Source organism: Amphimedon queenslandica, unplaced genomic scaffold (assembly GCF_000090795.2).
Source record: "Amphimedon queenslandica unplaced genomic scaffold, v1.1 AMPQUscaffold_13418, whole genome shotgun sequence".
NCBI classification, from domain to species: domain Eukaryota; kingdom Metazoa; phylum Porifera; class Demospongiae; order Haplosclerida; family Niphatidae; genus Amphimedon; species Amphimedon queenslandica.
The window spans coordinates 130697-146694 of NW_003546346.1; the positions used below are offsets into that span (position 1 = coordinate 130697).

General features: G+C 34.4%; 3 protein-coding genes across 6 annotated transcripts in view; 1 reads left to right on the plus strand and 2 right to left on the minus strand.

The window, feature by feature from the left end:
* The window catches only part of LOC109581803 (uncharacterized), a 10948-nt gene extending 5126 nt beyond the window's left edge, over positions 1-5822 (minus strand). Inside the window, exons 1-3 of the mRNA XM_019996204.1 lie at positions 5322-5822; positions 5203-5272; positions 5006-5162 (exon numbers count right to left, since the gene is read on the minus strand). Coding sequence (XP_019851763.1) covers positions 5006-5134 — 129 coding nt within the window. The 5' untranslated portion in view covers positions 5135-5162; positions 5203-5272; positions 5322-5822. The remainder of the gene's footprint in view (positions 1-5005; positions 5163-5202; positions 5273-5321) is intronic.
* On the plus strand, positions 1075-3450 carry LOC109581812 (uncharacterized). Of its 4 annotated transcripts, XM_019996216.1 has the most exons (5): positions 1075-1128; positions 1176-1248; positions 1717-1777; positions 1991-2028; positions 2513-3450. In XM_019996216.1, exons 3-5 carry the CDS (start codon positions 1749-1751, stop codon positions 3232-3234), a joined length of 789 nt encoding a protein of 262 aa, XP_019851775.1. In that variant the 5' UTR covers positions 1075-1128; positions 1176-1248; positions 1717-1748; the 3' UTR covers positions 3235-3450. The 4 variants fall into 4 exon arrangements, with proteins under 4 accessions (XP_019851775.1, XP_019851773.1, XP_019851776.1 ...); XM_019996214.1 differs by having other exon boundaries at positions 1991-3450; XM_019996217.1 differs by lacking the exons at positions 1075-1128; positions 1176-1248 and having other exon boundaries at positions 1651-1777.
* A 2759-nt stretch (positions 5823-8581) lies between the features above and the next one.
* On the minus strand, positions 8582-15987 carry LOC100635690 (trichoplein keratin filament-binding protein-like). The gene is made up of 14 exons (XM_019996225.1): positions 15753-15987; positions 15024-15132; positions 14885-14934; positions 14654-14696; positions 14470-14595; positions 14380-14411; positions 14262-14336; positions 13191-13320; positions 12039-12088; positions 11890-11956; positions 11374-11546; positions 10789-11056; positions 9753-9820; positions 8582-8831 (listed from the first exon to the last, which is right to left on the minus strand). The coding sequence occupies exons 1-14, from the start codon at positions 15965-15967 to the stop codon at positions 8678-8680; spliced, it is 1560 nt and encodes a 519-aa protein (XP_019851784.1). The 5' UTR covers positions 15968-15987; the 3' UTR covers positions 8582-8677.
* Positions 15988-15998: the final 11 nt, after the last annotated feature.

The window sequence follows — 15998 nt, forward strand, 5'->3', positions numbered from 1 at the left end:
GTGAATGCTGGGCGACATTGAAAATTTTGAAAGGATATAATATGATACGATAATTGCCCAAAAGTGAAGATATCGATATCTATTATTATTCATAAGTTATTAAGCCACACCCATTAACTTTAATATTACTAAAACGGCTAAATAAAGCTATTTCTGAGAACAATTATTAATGAAAAGTATTATATAAACCTTCTTTGGCTTTATATACTTCAGCCACTTCATCTGCTTTCCAAAAAAGTATAGTTTAGTAATTTTCGAGATATTACTGCTATAGTTAATTAACCATTATTAAGGTTATGTAATTGTAAAAATTATGTGAGCGTGCATGGTCATGTTATTGATATTTTCATTCGACTTTCTACGATATTGATAAGTATCAATACCGCATTATATCAAATAAATACCGTGAATTTTAATATATTGCCCAGTAATAATTTTTGTGACTTTAATTTGTGTGTATTGGATTTGATTTTGAATTTTTGATTAAGAGGGATTATTGGAGATAAACTTTAGTTAATTCATGACAGTTAGGAGCATCTGTTACAGCTAAATGACATGGTAGTACATTTAAATGTACAAAGACCACTCTCTCTACTGGATCAAGCATCCAGATTTTAAAAATAAAATAATGATACTTAATAAATAATAATTAAATAATGAATAAAAAAATAAAGGGTGCACTCTTGTCAGGACAACCATACACCTTAAAATTCTATTATTTTACAGTGACAACTGAAACAACAGTTGATTTAAACGCCCATCCTACAAGGAGGTACAGTGTATATTAGAGTAGTAATAGTAACTCCTACTGGTTTCTAGAATAGAAAATGTATGTTTGCAGGTCTTACTGGGTGAATAATGCATTAAATAGTTTTCCTACTAATTATTTTAGTAAATACTTGCCCAATGCTATTACTTGCTCCGCATTAATAGCAACGAAAATTTCAAACTATTAATAATAATAATTAACAGTATCCTCATGCCCGATTCTGGGACCAGTATGAGAATTTACTAAGGCAAATCTCCCAAAAACTCCTCCCATAGGTCACGTGATACATGTACATGTAGGTGGAGCATAAAATAATTGTTGTGACTAGTCAGCATTATTGAAGAATCAATATCCTATAAGTATATTCTTATTTGTATTATAAATAAATGATATCATTTTCAAATAGGTATACTTCCAAAAGAAGCCTTAAAGCCTCCTAGACTTTGTAGAGTAAAATAAACCATCAAAATATATACACTGTAAGTGGCACTCTGTCCTCAACGCATACATACATGTGCTTATTAATATCAATCACAAATCACCGCTAAACCCTCTTCTCTACTTGGGCTGGTTAGGCAGAGGGTTTGTCAGTCTAAGCATAGTGGTCTAATGGTGGGGATTATGTACATGTAGCTGGCTAAGGGCCATAAACAGAGCTAGAGGAGGCATGTGGTAGGTGGGGCAGAGGTGGGACATGTTGGTAGTGATTTAATTCGTAGAATAGGACTGTCACAGTGACTCCAAGGCCAGAGACATATTTTATTTAATGAAACTACTAATATTGATAGGCATATACCTGTGTACACATGCATACATGTACAATGTACTGTTATGTACATGTACCGTACAGACATACACAAAGATACATGTGCATGCATGTGTATATAATTTGTTCAGTCTTTATACACAGTACCTCTCTCTTTTTACACCTCTCTTTTCTCTCATAGAAATTTTGAAAGCAAAAGAAATAAAAGAAGCAATGAGTGCTAACAGAAATTCTCGAAACAAGTAATAAGCACATATAAATATACATGTACATATACATATATATAAATGTTAAAATGTTTGTCATTTTAAACTTTGGAGGAGGCAACTAAACTTTCCCCCTACAAATCATTCATGCACCCCTTTAATGCTTGAGGACTGAACAGCAAAATTTGCAAAATGCTTCCATGCATCCTTAAACATATACATGTACATGTATATTTATTTTTCATGTAGGAAACAATGTGAGGCTCATGGTCAAAGAACCACTGCAGGTAAAATTAGATGAACAAAAATAAACAAACAGTCCTTAATATGCAACAACAACAACATTTGGTTGCTAAGCAATACACAAACAAAACATAATCACAAGACACATGAATACACATTACCATGCATCTCCAGCAGACATGGTGACAGCTAAACATACATTCACTACATAATGCATTGCTCATTATTAAGTAATAATTACCACTGGTCTATTACTATTATTACAGTACTTTGGCCAAAATGTAACATAATGTACATTAATTTGTACAATTATATATAAGACATGAATTAATATGCAATGGTGTGCATGTAGATGCCATAACACATTCATGATGGATCCATGCTTTAAACAAAGTTGCCTTTCAGCAGTAAGTGATACAAGCATACTACATGTACATGAAGCTTTCTATTACTATTACCATGCATTCTATAAAAATTGTCATTACACAATTATTACAGCCAAAGACAATATCATTCCTCATCTTTTAGATGATGCTATGGAAGAACTAACAATCTCTGCTGAAGGGAATCAAACAATAGATGAGCCACCAAACCTCTCATCAACACCAGCCAAACCAAGCATTGAGCTTCAAGTAGAGGACACTGGAGCAACAAGTACCACAGTCGAAGAAGATAATGTCCAGATCCTTGCACCATATCACGCCGTTAAATCTTTACGAAGTATAGTGGTCGCTGACGAAAATGAGGCAGAATTAGATGACTCTGATGACTCTACTTCTCTCCCTGTAAATGAAGTGTTGAGAGTGGGGGATAACATCACACAGCTTCTTCCCACTAGCAATGATATACAGGATTTCAAAGCAAATGACCCATTTCCAATACAGACCACAAGTGCCTCTAGAGCCACTGTTGCTGATTTAATATCGGCTTCGTCTATCGATAATGATATCAGTCATAATGAGTGGGTCTTGGGAAGTAAGAAACTCCCAGAGATATCCAATAAAGAAGCATGGGTGGTGCCTAATGATTCAAGTACTGCTTATTCCAGTCATGAAGCCACTTCACTGGAAGAAGAGACAGTGCTGATTGAAGATCAGGGAGGCGGTGCTTCTTGCTTGCTGGTTCTACCATCTACTAATTGGAAGGTTCTAAGAGAGATTAAAGATGGCAAGAGTGAAATTGTGGTACTTCCTGAAAAGCCTTTTGTACCTCAAGAGGCTTCATCTGATTACTCCTCTGACACTGATTAAGAAGAACTTAAACTTTTTGCTGCAATAGATTATAGCTAGTGTGTCCATGTAGTGTGTGTAGTGAACAAGTTATAGGCACTTTTTGTTAAACTTTTCTGCTGCAATAGATTATAGCCAGCTGCGTGTACATGTAGTATGTATGTGTAGTGAACAGTATTATTTCTATTTTAGTGAAACACTTTTTGTTGTTAGTGATTTGTGGACACAACTATTAAATAAAGGAAGCTGTGAGGCAGTAGTGGGATGTGCTTAACACACCCAATACAAATAGCATTTAGCATTTTTAGGTATGTCCCACAAACACTTAACTTGTACAGAGCTTCATCAAACTTTCACTGCATGACTCAAAGAAAGGAAGAAGATATGTAATAGCTACAGTACATTTGGAATCTCAGCACACCATCAAGCCCAGGAGAGAAAGGTAGCAGGGCAGTTTGACAGTCAGTACAAGCACACACACATGTACATTGTATCACCTTGAGAGACACCTACTGTTGTTCTAACTGACTCTAAAAATGAATTATAGCTAGGCTACCTTAAAACCTCAGATGAAAGCACAGAACAATCTGTATCAACAAAGGCAGTCAACTAAATGGATTTAATTATGACAACCTGTCTGAGGTTGTTTGTAGTGTCATATGGAGTATTGCTATAAAGAACCTAATAAGAGAGTACTGACTCATCTGAGATACAAGAGTCTACTATGAATTGGCTACAATGTAACTTAAGCTAATTTCATTTTAAAATGTTTTTCTTGGGCCCTAATCTAACCTCACTTCATTTATCCTGGAATGTATTTACAAGTACATATGTACATGTACATGCATACCTACACACTATAGCGGGGACGAAGCTCTTAAAGGTTCGAAGCTTCGTTCAAAGTCAAGTGCTGCCATTGGAAGAAGAAAAAGCTTCATTATTAGTAGTTATTAATAGTTAATGTGGTCAAGATAGTCTACCTAGACTACAAGTTTATATAGTTGGCTGAACTATGACTTTGACAGTACAAACAGAGGTGGGGTGATAATTTTTGCTTGTACAATGAAACTTCAAAGGCTTCGAATTTTTTATTTGAAGGTTGCCAAGTGACCTTTATCCCAGGCTCCCAGCCCTACTGCACACACTTAAATTGATTCTAAGCATTGACAAAGTCATGGGCATACACAAAACAAGACAGAGAACAATCAGTAATTAAGGGCAGCACACATTCTATAGGATTCGAGATCAATTTAGTGCTGATATAAATCCAGTCTCAAGGACTGAGTCAATGCTGTGCTTTTTTGAAGCATTGATTGAACTTTACATTACTTCACAAATACAGGTGCATAAACATATGTAAGATATACTTTAATATTATTGCTAATAATAACAATTAATCTAATTATATTCATTTATGCTTGTGCAATGACTAGGCAAGCTGATGTCATACCCCCAACAGCATTTTACACAACAGCACACAGAAAACATGTTGCATGCTCAATTGACAGTATTGTATCATTTTTACAGAACAAATTTAGTACAGTGTAGGTTGTGCATTAGACTGTGTTAGCAGTGGAGCCATAATTACGCTTTGATACTGACAGACTAAAAATTAAAGTATGCGTGTACAATGTACATGTATGTGCTGCATACACTGACACTACATAATCAATTTAAAAGACTTAACATTTACATGTACATGTAATTAAATTCAGTTAAATTTCCTTGTCATCAGTGAGTGTACATGCCATAAAAATTACATGTACATGTACAATACTAAATCAAAACTCACAATTGCATCTTCAGTCATCATGCAATGAGTACTACATGTAGCTTGCATCACTTCAATAAAAGGAAGAGAGAACCTGACCAGTGAGCAATATACTGTTCCTGTGACTGTTAGTTCAGTGAGAGAGATCATGGATCTGATAATGATCACAGACTACAATCTGTCTACAATAATGACACCATTATATAAGTGACAGTCACCTGATGCCCACATGATGACCTTCAGACTCTTCCTAGCAGCTTGCATGCAGTTCAGTCAACTTGAGTACACCTACATCAATAATCAAATTAAAGGTAGGACTATAAAGCATATATTATACCTGTAGGGGAACCATTCCTTTATAATCAATATAGAATGACTCAGAACAATAACTGTTAATGCTACATTGAAACAATACAATGGCATTATTCATTTCATTATTCATAGCCAATAATATGCACTGTATGTACATGTACACCTATCCATGCCAAAATTATTAAAAAATTCTAATATAATAATATAATGGCCAAAAGTCAAAAGACAACTTTTCAAAAAGGCCAGAAACAAGTAACACCAACACCAGAATTAAGAAAAGAAGGTGACTATCAACCACACCAAGGCAATGTCGACCCATCTAATGGAAGAGCCAGTAAATACAAGCCTAATGCTAACATTATATATAAGACAGGGTCAGGGCCTGGACCACCTAGTATAAAATTAACCTCGAATACCTAAAAATTGATGTCCTGAATCAACACCTACACTTCAATGTCTAAAGTCTTACCCGAACTACCCGAATCAACTAATTATTAGAATCAACTAATTATTAGAATCAGCTAATTGGACTAGTATGTACATGTACATGTATGTGTATCGCTGTTTTATAGTCAAATGAAGAGAGAATTACATGACATTTTTTGTCATTGTTTACTCTGATAATAATCATTTGTAGCTATGACAACCATTATTCATTGATTTTTCTAATAATTAATAGCCACACCCAAAGAATAACATCCTCAAAAAAATAAAAATATGGCGACAGAGTACCAGGAAACAGAGCTTCAAAGACAAAAAACAGAAAATATTCGAAAAGATCAAGTAACACAAAGACCAGAATTAAGAAAAGATGATGTCTATAAGCCATACCAAGGCAACATAAACCCATCTAATGGAATAGCCAGTCAGCCTAAGCCTAGTAACAACATTGTACATGATACCAGAGTGTCAGAGTCAGGACCTGGACCACCCGGTTCTACTAAATTAGTACCTGGAACAACTAAACCAACACCTACACTTCCAGGACAAGTGCCTGAACTCTCTCCTAAACTGCCCCAATCACTCACAGAACCAGAGCCTAAACTTCATGAATCAGGATCTCAAGGGATAAAATCCCTGCCTACAATCCAAAAACCAGGAACTAAACCTCATCTTGAATCACCACCAACACTCCTGGAATCACACTTTGAGCCAATCGAATCAACACCTACACTCCCGAAATCAGAAATTAAAACTCCCAAATCACCACCTACACTCCCAGAATCAGAGCCAGAACTGATAGAATCAGCTAAAATACATTACTTAGAAAACAAAACGTTCAACATCAAACCAGCAATTCCATCATGGGACAGTTACCAGACACAAAGATGCTACAGCAGTCCTCATTCATTTAGTCCTTATTACATGAGAAGAATTAACAACAATACAGTCAATGCAGTGAACCCAGAGTATCTAACTACAGCCAGTCAGACTATAAGTCAGTCATATCTGGGTGGTAAAAGTGTATCCAATGCTCAAAGCAACAAAAACTGCATTGTGTATAAATCACGCTCGCTTTTAGAATCAGGAGAACGCTTCCCAGAAAAACTTGTCACAATAAGCTACCGAAGCTTTAAAACACAAGATGTTGACATTGATGATGCCACTACCAATACTGAATGATAAAGATGTACATGTACACATTAACCATAGCTCGTACAAAACTACATAGTACAATCACATACAGGTGCATAAAGCATTTTAACTTAACTAACCTCATGTACATGTACATGTAGATGTACTCGATTAGCTACTTGTTTGCAACTGTTTATCACTAATCTTAAATACATGTACATGTAGCATCTATTAATTGTATAAATGATTATATTTAATGTAGTAAGTGTACATATTATACATGTACATGCACATGTAATAATTGATAAATCTCGTAAACTGTTTTTTCTTTTTAGTTAATCATTTCTATACAGCTGTTTAAATTTTCTGTTTATTTACTCTTTGTCAAAATTTTTGATAATTTACCCATTAAATCTTTCAATTAGTTAATATTAAAACAAAATGATACTGAAACCATGCAGCGAAGAAACTTGATACTATTGCTGATCAGCTTAATACATGTACATGTACAAATAAACAAAGTAACCTAAAATATTCATTTAAGAAGTACAGTACTTATAAAAAAATCTTACACATGCATGAACAGTGTACATGCATGCCTAGTGTAATGTGGTGACTTAATTGTGGTTTTGAATGCTGACACAGTAAAACCAAAAATTTAATTTCTTTCATAATTCCTCAGAAACATACAATTTTCAAAAATATTTATCCACAAAAATAATTATATGCTGCATAAATATACATTTGCGGATGTAGAGGAGTACACAAAAACATATTGCACATGTACATGTAAATGAGCGTAAATGTACGTGTAATTATAACTGCTACTGTGCTACAATAAATGTCAGTTAGAAAATAATGGACAAATTGCATGGACATACTTTTATAATTCCTTCAATTTTTTCATTCTTGCAATGGACTTGTACTGTGCCAGAGCCACATCACCTTTTAACTAATAATTCCATAGATAAGTTAATATTGCTCTTGATATTGCTACAAAAAAAAACAATAAAACTCATTTCTAAAATTAGTATACACAATATAACCACAATAATAATCACAAAATAAAAACACCAATAATAGTTTACTAATAGCTTACTAAAGCTGAAGCTTCTGATAACAATTATATACTGGGTGATGCCCTTTGTTACAGCCATATGGTTAGTTTTAATAAACCACACCTACACAGGAAGTCTGTCAGACTGTCTTGTTACTCATCTATGAGCTCTTACAACATGTACAATCATCAAGAGAATATCTGGTAAAGTCAAGTGGCTACAAAAATACAAAATGCAAGTGGCATTTAAATGCACTTGTTTTACATGTAACTAACTTTTGTTTTAACTTAACTTGGTCATCTGGTAAAGTGCATGACTAGATCTATTACATATATATTTAGGCAAAAAGAAAGTGACAATAAATGTATTTATTTGTTCTTAATCTTACTTAATTTGGTTATTTTATTATGCATGACCATTTGTGATTCCGTTGTTTGTACAGGCAGAACAGCCACAGTGTATTTATAAAGTAATACTGTATAATGATTATGAATCATATCCAAACAGAATTAATGATGCCGGCATCTGCAAATGTATAGAGCTGCCACAATGATGCTTGAAATAAAGTCTAAAATAAACAACAAGCAAGTCCATACTAGTGAACATTGCCGGCACATCATGCAAGTATAAAGTAGAGCGCACTGTTCTTAAATTCAAGTTGAATCACTTATTTGAATTTGATGGAAGAGTAAAACTACATGTAGCTGCAAGAGTTGATAAATGTGAAGTCAATAAGTGTGTAAGTCAGTCAATAATGATAGTACCAATCAGTTGAGTGACCAGTTAGAGGACGAGGAGAATAATAAGAGTCTACTGGATACTGCTGGTAGCCATGATTGTATCTTGATGTTAACATGTCCACCTCTTCCTTTACTCTCATGTCATATTCTTCATCCAGTAACCTGTAAGAGTGAAGATTTATGTACATTCAATCTAAGAGTCTTCTCTCAATTGTTGCTGCTGTCATTCTCTAGTGGGAATACTATATACATGTAGGTATGGCTGAGCTTATGGGTGTAGCTATCAATCATACGTGTACATGCAATGTAACTTCATGTACAGATCACAATGACACATGCATGTGGACTGGAGCCTCTATACAAGAAAATACATGTACATGCAACAATAGGCAGCATGTGTATAGCTCCCAATTTCTGTTGCTCAGAAATTCCATGAAAATTCTAGTCTTGTTGCAATTACAGTTTGTCATTCATCATTTTTCATGATTTTTGTACATTTAAATTTGCATACTCAATGGAAAACTACAAATGAACTTGCAAACAATGTCTTGAAAATTAAATTAATGCCATGATACCACAAGTGTAGAAATTATCAAGGTAATAAATTTTTGGGGTTATTTGCTAGTTGCTTTATTTTGTAAATTTCGCGGATAATCATGGAAGGCATCATTAGTGAGGTCACGGGATGCAATAATTGTTGCATGTGGGCTCTCCTCATTTTCTACTTTGCTTCTCTGCATCTTTAGCAACACCAGCTGCTTGTAATTTCTCCTTGGGTTTGTCTTCTTTCACTATCTTGTCCTCATTTTTGTCCACATGCTTGAAGACCTTGTACAGTGCCATTTTATTAATTGGATGTGTGGTATGTGTTCCATTCATAAAGAGTTAAAATATTAATTTTCGCGGTTAGCTGGTACCCACAAAAACAGCAAAAATTAATACACCTCGAAAATTTCTACACTTACAGTATGACAATTTTTGACAGGCAAAATTTAAAGCTACATGACGTACATGTACATGGTTTTTAATTTACTGTCACTATACATTCATACACTAGCATACATTACTGTATGTGTCACTCACCTTTCTTTCTCCTTTTCTCTTTCTTTTAGTATTTCAGTATACTCTGTAGCTCTCTGTTTATCAAGTATCTATGGAGAAAGAAAAAGTGAATAAATAATGAAAATGTTCCTCATTTTCACAGTTTACAAGTACGTGTACTTTCACTTTTGGCAGCCAATCACCAAAACTTAGCAATTTGCCAAATTTAACTCCCTCTAAAATTTCCCTCTATACTGTAGTCTATTGAAGGGATTTCTTAAGTAAATTTTATTGCAATATCTATGGCCCAAACAAGTTACATGTACTTACATGTACATGTACGTACATTACATGTACATGCATGTACATTACGTACATGTAACGCTCATTCATGCATGCAGCCATGCCAGAACCTGGCAATAGTTTTATTGTGGTTAGAAAAATGCCAATCAGTGTGCCAAAAATGTATGTTGTACTACATGTACATATAAGCAGCAGAGGCAAGGCTAATAAGGTACATGTATGTCTACTTAATCCACCCTACATGCTAAGCAAAGCATCAGAAAATAAAAAAGTTTAAAATCCTTGAACATAATGTACAACATCATATTTTATTTGGGCAAAATATTCATTAATTTCATTGTGGTATGCCTACGTGTACATGCAATTAAATTATGATTACCATATGAGTCTTAATTTTCAAGGTGCATTAAATTTTGTTATTTTCGTGCCCACCTTAAATCCACAAAATTTAAACCACCTTTAATACCATTCTATTGTGTGTAGACTATGGCCAGAACACAAAAATTAGCTCATACGAATATTAACTTTTGAGCACATTTCATTGAAAACACGAAATTTTAAACACTCCAAAATTTGAACGCATACGGTATCATAAAATTCTTAAAGTAGTGAAAAATAAAATGACAATTAAGATTATACCCAAGGCACTATAAGACCATGCAGTCAAGAAAATCAGTGGACAGCATCAAAGAAAGGTCATTTTTACTAAAAACTACTAGGCAATCAGTTCATAAAAACTTATTGCAATGATAATGGTGGATACAGTAGAGTGTACCTGAGACTGAAGATCTTCATTAAGTTTCTTTTGCTGGTCATGTTTCCTTTTCTCTTCTCTAGCTGTAAGTAGATTCCCTTCTTCAATCTTCTTCAAAAGTTCTTCTCTTCTTTCAATATTTTCTAGCTGCTCTCTCTTTATCCCAGCTATCTTCTCTTCAAGCTGTTGCTGTCTTCCTTCAATAACTTCAGCCATTAGAGCTTCCCTTGCCCTCCTTTCTCTGCTCCATTCAGCTTCTCTATGTGACCATTGTCTCTCTGCTTCTTCTCTGCAGCAAAAATATACACATGACACAATTTGGCAGAAAAATATAGTTCTACATGCAGTCAGAATAAGAATCATCAATACACTCAAACAGCTCCTGTAACAGTTTAGCTAGCTTACTGCACAAAAGCTACTTGTATATGGCCCAGCCTTACATTAAAGTTATAGTGGCCCAGCCTTACAATTTAAGACCAATAATTATTATTAAAAGCATGATGCATTGCAACATGTACATTTATTTTATCTAAATTCTTTAAACTTCCATACATTTTTATATATACACAGTATGTATGAGAATAAACTCCTACAGAATGCTTTTACCTATACAAATCGTCTAGATCTTTCTCTCGCTGTCTCTCCAGTTCTAGTTGCTGTCTCATAATGTCCCTCATCTCTTGAGTATCCAGTCTTTGCTTTTCTTTCTTCTTCTCCTCATTCTCTTTCCTTTCATTCTCTTCCGCTGCTAGTCTTTCGAGTATTTCAATATCTAATCTCTAAAAATAATTTTTATGATGATAATTACAAATTGCTGCTTATAATTGTACCACAATTATAATAAACAATTCTAATGTAAATAAACAAACTACATAAAAATTGTAATTACATCATACAATTAAGTCCATGCATGCACACATAATATGTACAGCATGCTTGTTAAAATTTAGAAGCTTAAATTAGTATTACATACATTTAGTGAGTAGTATACTTATAGTACTGATTTTAGTAATTCTATAGGTACATGCATGTACATGTATTACTTTTTAAATAAAATTTCCACACACAATCAAAATTAATCTTTAAATTCAAATATGCCTGGACTACATATGCTACACTCACCAAACTTTCCTGCACTTGCTGTGATTTTCTTCTTAATTGAGCTTTCACTTGATGCAACAATCTTCTCCTGTTGTAAACAAAATATTACTGTACATATACCCACATCCATAATAATTTTTAAAATTAATATGCAAGTAAAAGCACCTCACCCAATATCTTGCTGTCTCTGTTTCTTTTCAAGCTCCCTCCTTTCATCTTCCTATTATTAATAGATACAGTAAAGGGAATTAAATCACCAGAAATGTTTCAAAGAGTGGTCCATTTGAACTGGATTTTATATCATAATCGCAAAGCTATGCCCCCCTCAAGCACACTGTTGCATTAAGGTGGATTTACACTGCACAATTAACGCAAGGTAAGGCTATACGTTAAGAGAGGAAGTACTGTATAAACCAATGGCCACCGTTTACATAATGTAAAAGTTGAAATTATCTCTACTCTTACATTATGGAAACATTGGCCATTGGTTTATACAGCACTTCTTGTCATAACGTATAGCTTTACATTAAGGCCCTTAAGCCTGGTTTACACTTGCCACAAAACGCAACGCAAATGAACGCAAAATTAAAATTTGACCAATTTTGCGTCAACTCCAAAGCGTTTTTGTGTCAAAAGGTCAAATCGCCCACACACTTTTTGACTGTTTCGTCGAATGTAAACCTAGCTTTATACACCAGGCAATACCATTGCAGGCAATCTGTGGTTACTTTGATCTTCAGGCAACACTGCTGCCTAGAATAGAAACCTGTTAGGCTGAAACAAATAGTGAGATATTCGAATATTCGTTCGTTATAGCAATATTCGAATAGTTTTTTTGCTATTCGAACTATTCGCATAATTAAATAATTAATGGCCACGCCCACTGTGTGTCACCTGCACAGGCTGCTTTCTTAGTCTGCTTACTTACCAACTTGCTAAATACTGATGCTGTGGCCAGGGAAAGTGGTTCTCAATCTCTAAAAAGCCCTGCTTGGCATCATTTTGAAAAGTTTAACACCAAAAAGGTAGTTTATAATCATTCAGCAAAAACAGTTCAATTATTCGAATATTCGTTTGTTTAGCATGCCAATTATTCGAATAGTGAAAAATACTATTCGTTTCAGCCCTACTGTTCTATTCTAGGCAACACAATGCTTACAACATCAAAGTAATCACAGATTGCAAGCAATAGAATTGCCTGGTGTATAGTAGCCTTTACGTTAATTGTGCAGTGTAAATCCACCTCTCTGCAGTCAGTGTGACACACTCTCCATCACTACTGCTCTACAATGTACAATTGTACATGTACATGTAGCTCTTACTGCATCTTCCAATGCAATCTTCTCTTTAATAAGTTCATATTCTTTCTTCTCTAGTTCAGCTGCTTCCTCTTCTCTCTCTTTCACTTCCAGCAACTGATCCTCAAGAGCTTTCTTGAGCTCTTCTTCCTTCCTACACAAAAATTAAAAAGACAATATTAGAGAAAGTCATACTTGTATAGCAACAACCATTATCTAATGAAGAAACATACAACTAAAACTGAACATTAAGTAGTTAAAACACGCACAACTATTGCATAATATACAAGTAGGAGGTACATGTACATGTACGTAGAATATTGAAATCTTGTTTTGTTTATTTATCTTGTGAATGTACATGTAGTAAATAAACAAACGATTAGGTCACGTACATGTACATGTATGCATGTAATCAAAAGCTTGTTGAGACTACACCACTTGTGCCTATCTCTGAGTGTCCTTAAAAGAGGTGTCCTCATTTGGGAGGTACGTGCATATGTACTTTTTGCATGTATACATGTACATGTACATGTACATCTACACGTAGGTAGTTTGTATTCATTGAGAGAAATTACAAATATGTCATTATAGAAGTATGAAGGTTTCTGTGAAGATTTCAGTCTAACGCTACTAACCTACTATATAGCTTATAATATGTATCAATAAATGTAATAAAATTTGAGGTGATTTCGGAGCATGCAACAAATTTTAGTAATTAACATATTAAATGAAATTCAGGGGCCAACATTAAATCAAGTTCAAGGGGCAGGTTAATAAAAAATATAAAGAAAAGGCTCTACCACATCCACTAAAGAAACTGGCCATACATGTACATGTGTACATCTATTTCATCAAGGCTCCAAAGGGTACATATAATTTCATAATATTTTAGATACAGTAGGTATGGGGGAAATGATATCAATGATATCATGTCATTGTCATTTTTGGGCTTTTAGAAATACAAAAATGGGTTTCTAAATAAATTTAACATGTCAAGTTCAGTTAAAGCCAAGGGAGTAAAATAGTCCCTCTGCTTCCCTCTAAAAGAAACATTGGGTATAGTCTTGTCCTTTTAAAAGAGGCTACACCAAATACCTTTTTTGTTGCTTTTTCTTTTCTTCCTCTTCAATCAGCATTTTCTTTCTTCTCTCCTCCAGCTCCCTCTCATATCTAAATTTAAAAAAAATTAATTCAATCCAATATCTCCAAAAACCTTATTTTTTCTTCTCGCTCCTTTGCCTCAAGCTAAAACAAAAAAAACCATTAATTTTCGGTAAACCTCCTACATGTACATGTAGCTCACTTCTTTTTTCTTCGATATTTGAGTCTCCCAGCTCTCTTGGGTCTGCCTCTGTTTACACCTTGACTCAACTTCACGTAACTGGTGGCAGTTAACTCTAAAGTGCTCCTTTAGTTTGGCATCTGCTATCTACAATGAATGCATATTGCTTTGTCAATTGAACACTACTACATGTACATCATGTTACCTCCTTTCTTTTTCGTTCTCTTTCAGATCTCAATGAGTCAGCTCTGCATGTGTATGAATATAAAAACAAGAGGAACAACACAAACAATACTACGCTACCTACATGTACATGTAAACAAAAATTTACACAATATATTCGTTGAGTTGTACTCTTCTTCCCCTCTCTCTTCCTCTACTCTCCCTCTATCACACAATCTTTCCTCTCACTTTTAGCAGAAAAACATGCACATACCTTTCTTTCATTATTTTCCTTTGATCAGGAGTTAATGCTTTGAGTTCTTCCTAAAATTAAAGAATCACAAAAACACCATATTAATAAAACAAAATTTAAAACATGCATGAGAAATATTCATAAAAACAACATTAATTACTTCATATTCAATTGTCTCTTTGTTCAGTAGTTCCCTTAGCTTCCCTCGTCTGTTCTCTAGTTTCCTTTCATTCTGTTCCTTTATTATCTTATCATTGTATTGACCTAAACTGTAGAGAGTACTCTTATAATTATACAAGTATTACTGAGTCATAAAGTCATGCCTTGCATCAGCATGATTTGACAACTACAGCTGCAAACACGAAATTGCAATTTAAAATATGCATCTAAAAGGATCGACATCGTGTCACCTTGTCATACATGTACATGTGTATTGTTGTGATCATTCACAACAAATACACCTCCCTCTACATATTCCGCTATAAGTAATCGTAGAAGTGGTTTAGTTACACACATCAATGGTATACAATGTACATACAGATTGTGAAACATTTGCTTCCTTCACTCCCTCACTAGCTTGATACAGGTGTACTTATAATGTAATACATTAATTTTACAGGTAATTGTTTACAGTCAGGTGGTGTTTGCACAATCAATGTCATGCAATGTGTGATTCAATTTCATGTTTTAACATACAATAACATTACCGTAAATGATTATAAAAAAACAGAGTGCGAATTTAAAGAGCTGTAAAGTTTTGCAAATTGGCACAATTATTTCATGCACAATATCAATGCAAGGTGTCGATTCTATACAAAATGGAGGCAGTGTCAAACAACAAGACTTAATTATTATCGACGGTACATACATACTAGCCTCTCAGTAGTACCTTCCTCTGTAGCAGGAGTCTGAGGTCCACACCCTCAGTTTCTGGTTCCTCGCCTCATTGCTTTTAAAGTACTGGTGATTCTCCTTCCATCTCTCCTGGTTCTCATCAGCAATCATTCTCCTGTGAGCCAGCATACTGACTCTTGCTGTACCAGGTCTGCTTTGAGGCCTGCCATCGAGCCTGCCATAGTATGATTTCAAAGTAGGCAGCGCCATAGATATAATATTTTTTAAAATTTTCAAGATT

Excerpts from the sequence above, each read along its gene's own strand:
- LOC109581812 (XM_019996214.1), top strand. The coding sequence starts at position 2,317 with ATGCAATGGTGTGCATGTAGATGCCATAACACATTCATGATGGATCCA.
- LOC100635690 (XM_019996225.1), bottom strand. The coding sequence starts at position 15,967 with ATGGCGCTGCCTACTTTGAAATCATACTATGGCAGGCTCGATGGCAGG. Across the intron at positions 13,321-14,261 it reads AAGAAAAAGCAACAAAAAAG|GAAGGAAGAAGAGCTCAAGA; the intron begins GTATTTGGTGTA and ends ATTTTTGTGTAG. Across the intron at positions 12,089-13,190 it reads AGATTGCATTGGAAGATGCA|GAAGATGAAAGGAGGGAGCT; the intron begins GTAAGAGCTACA and ends TATTAATAATAG.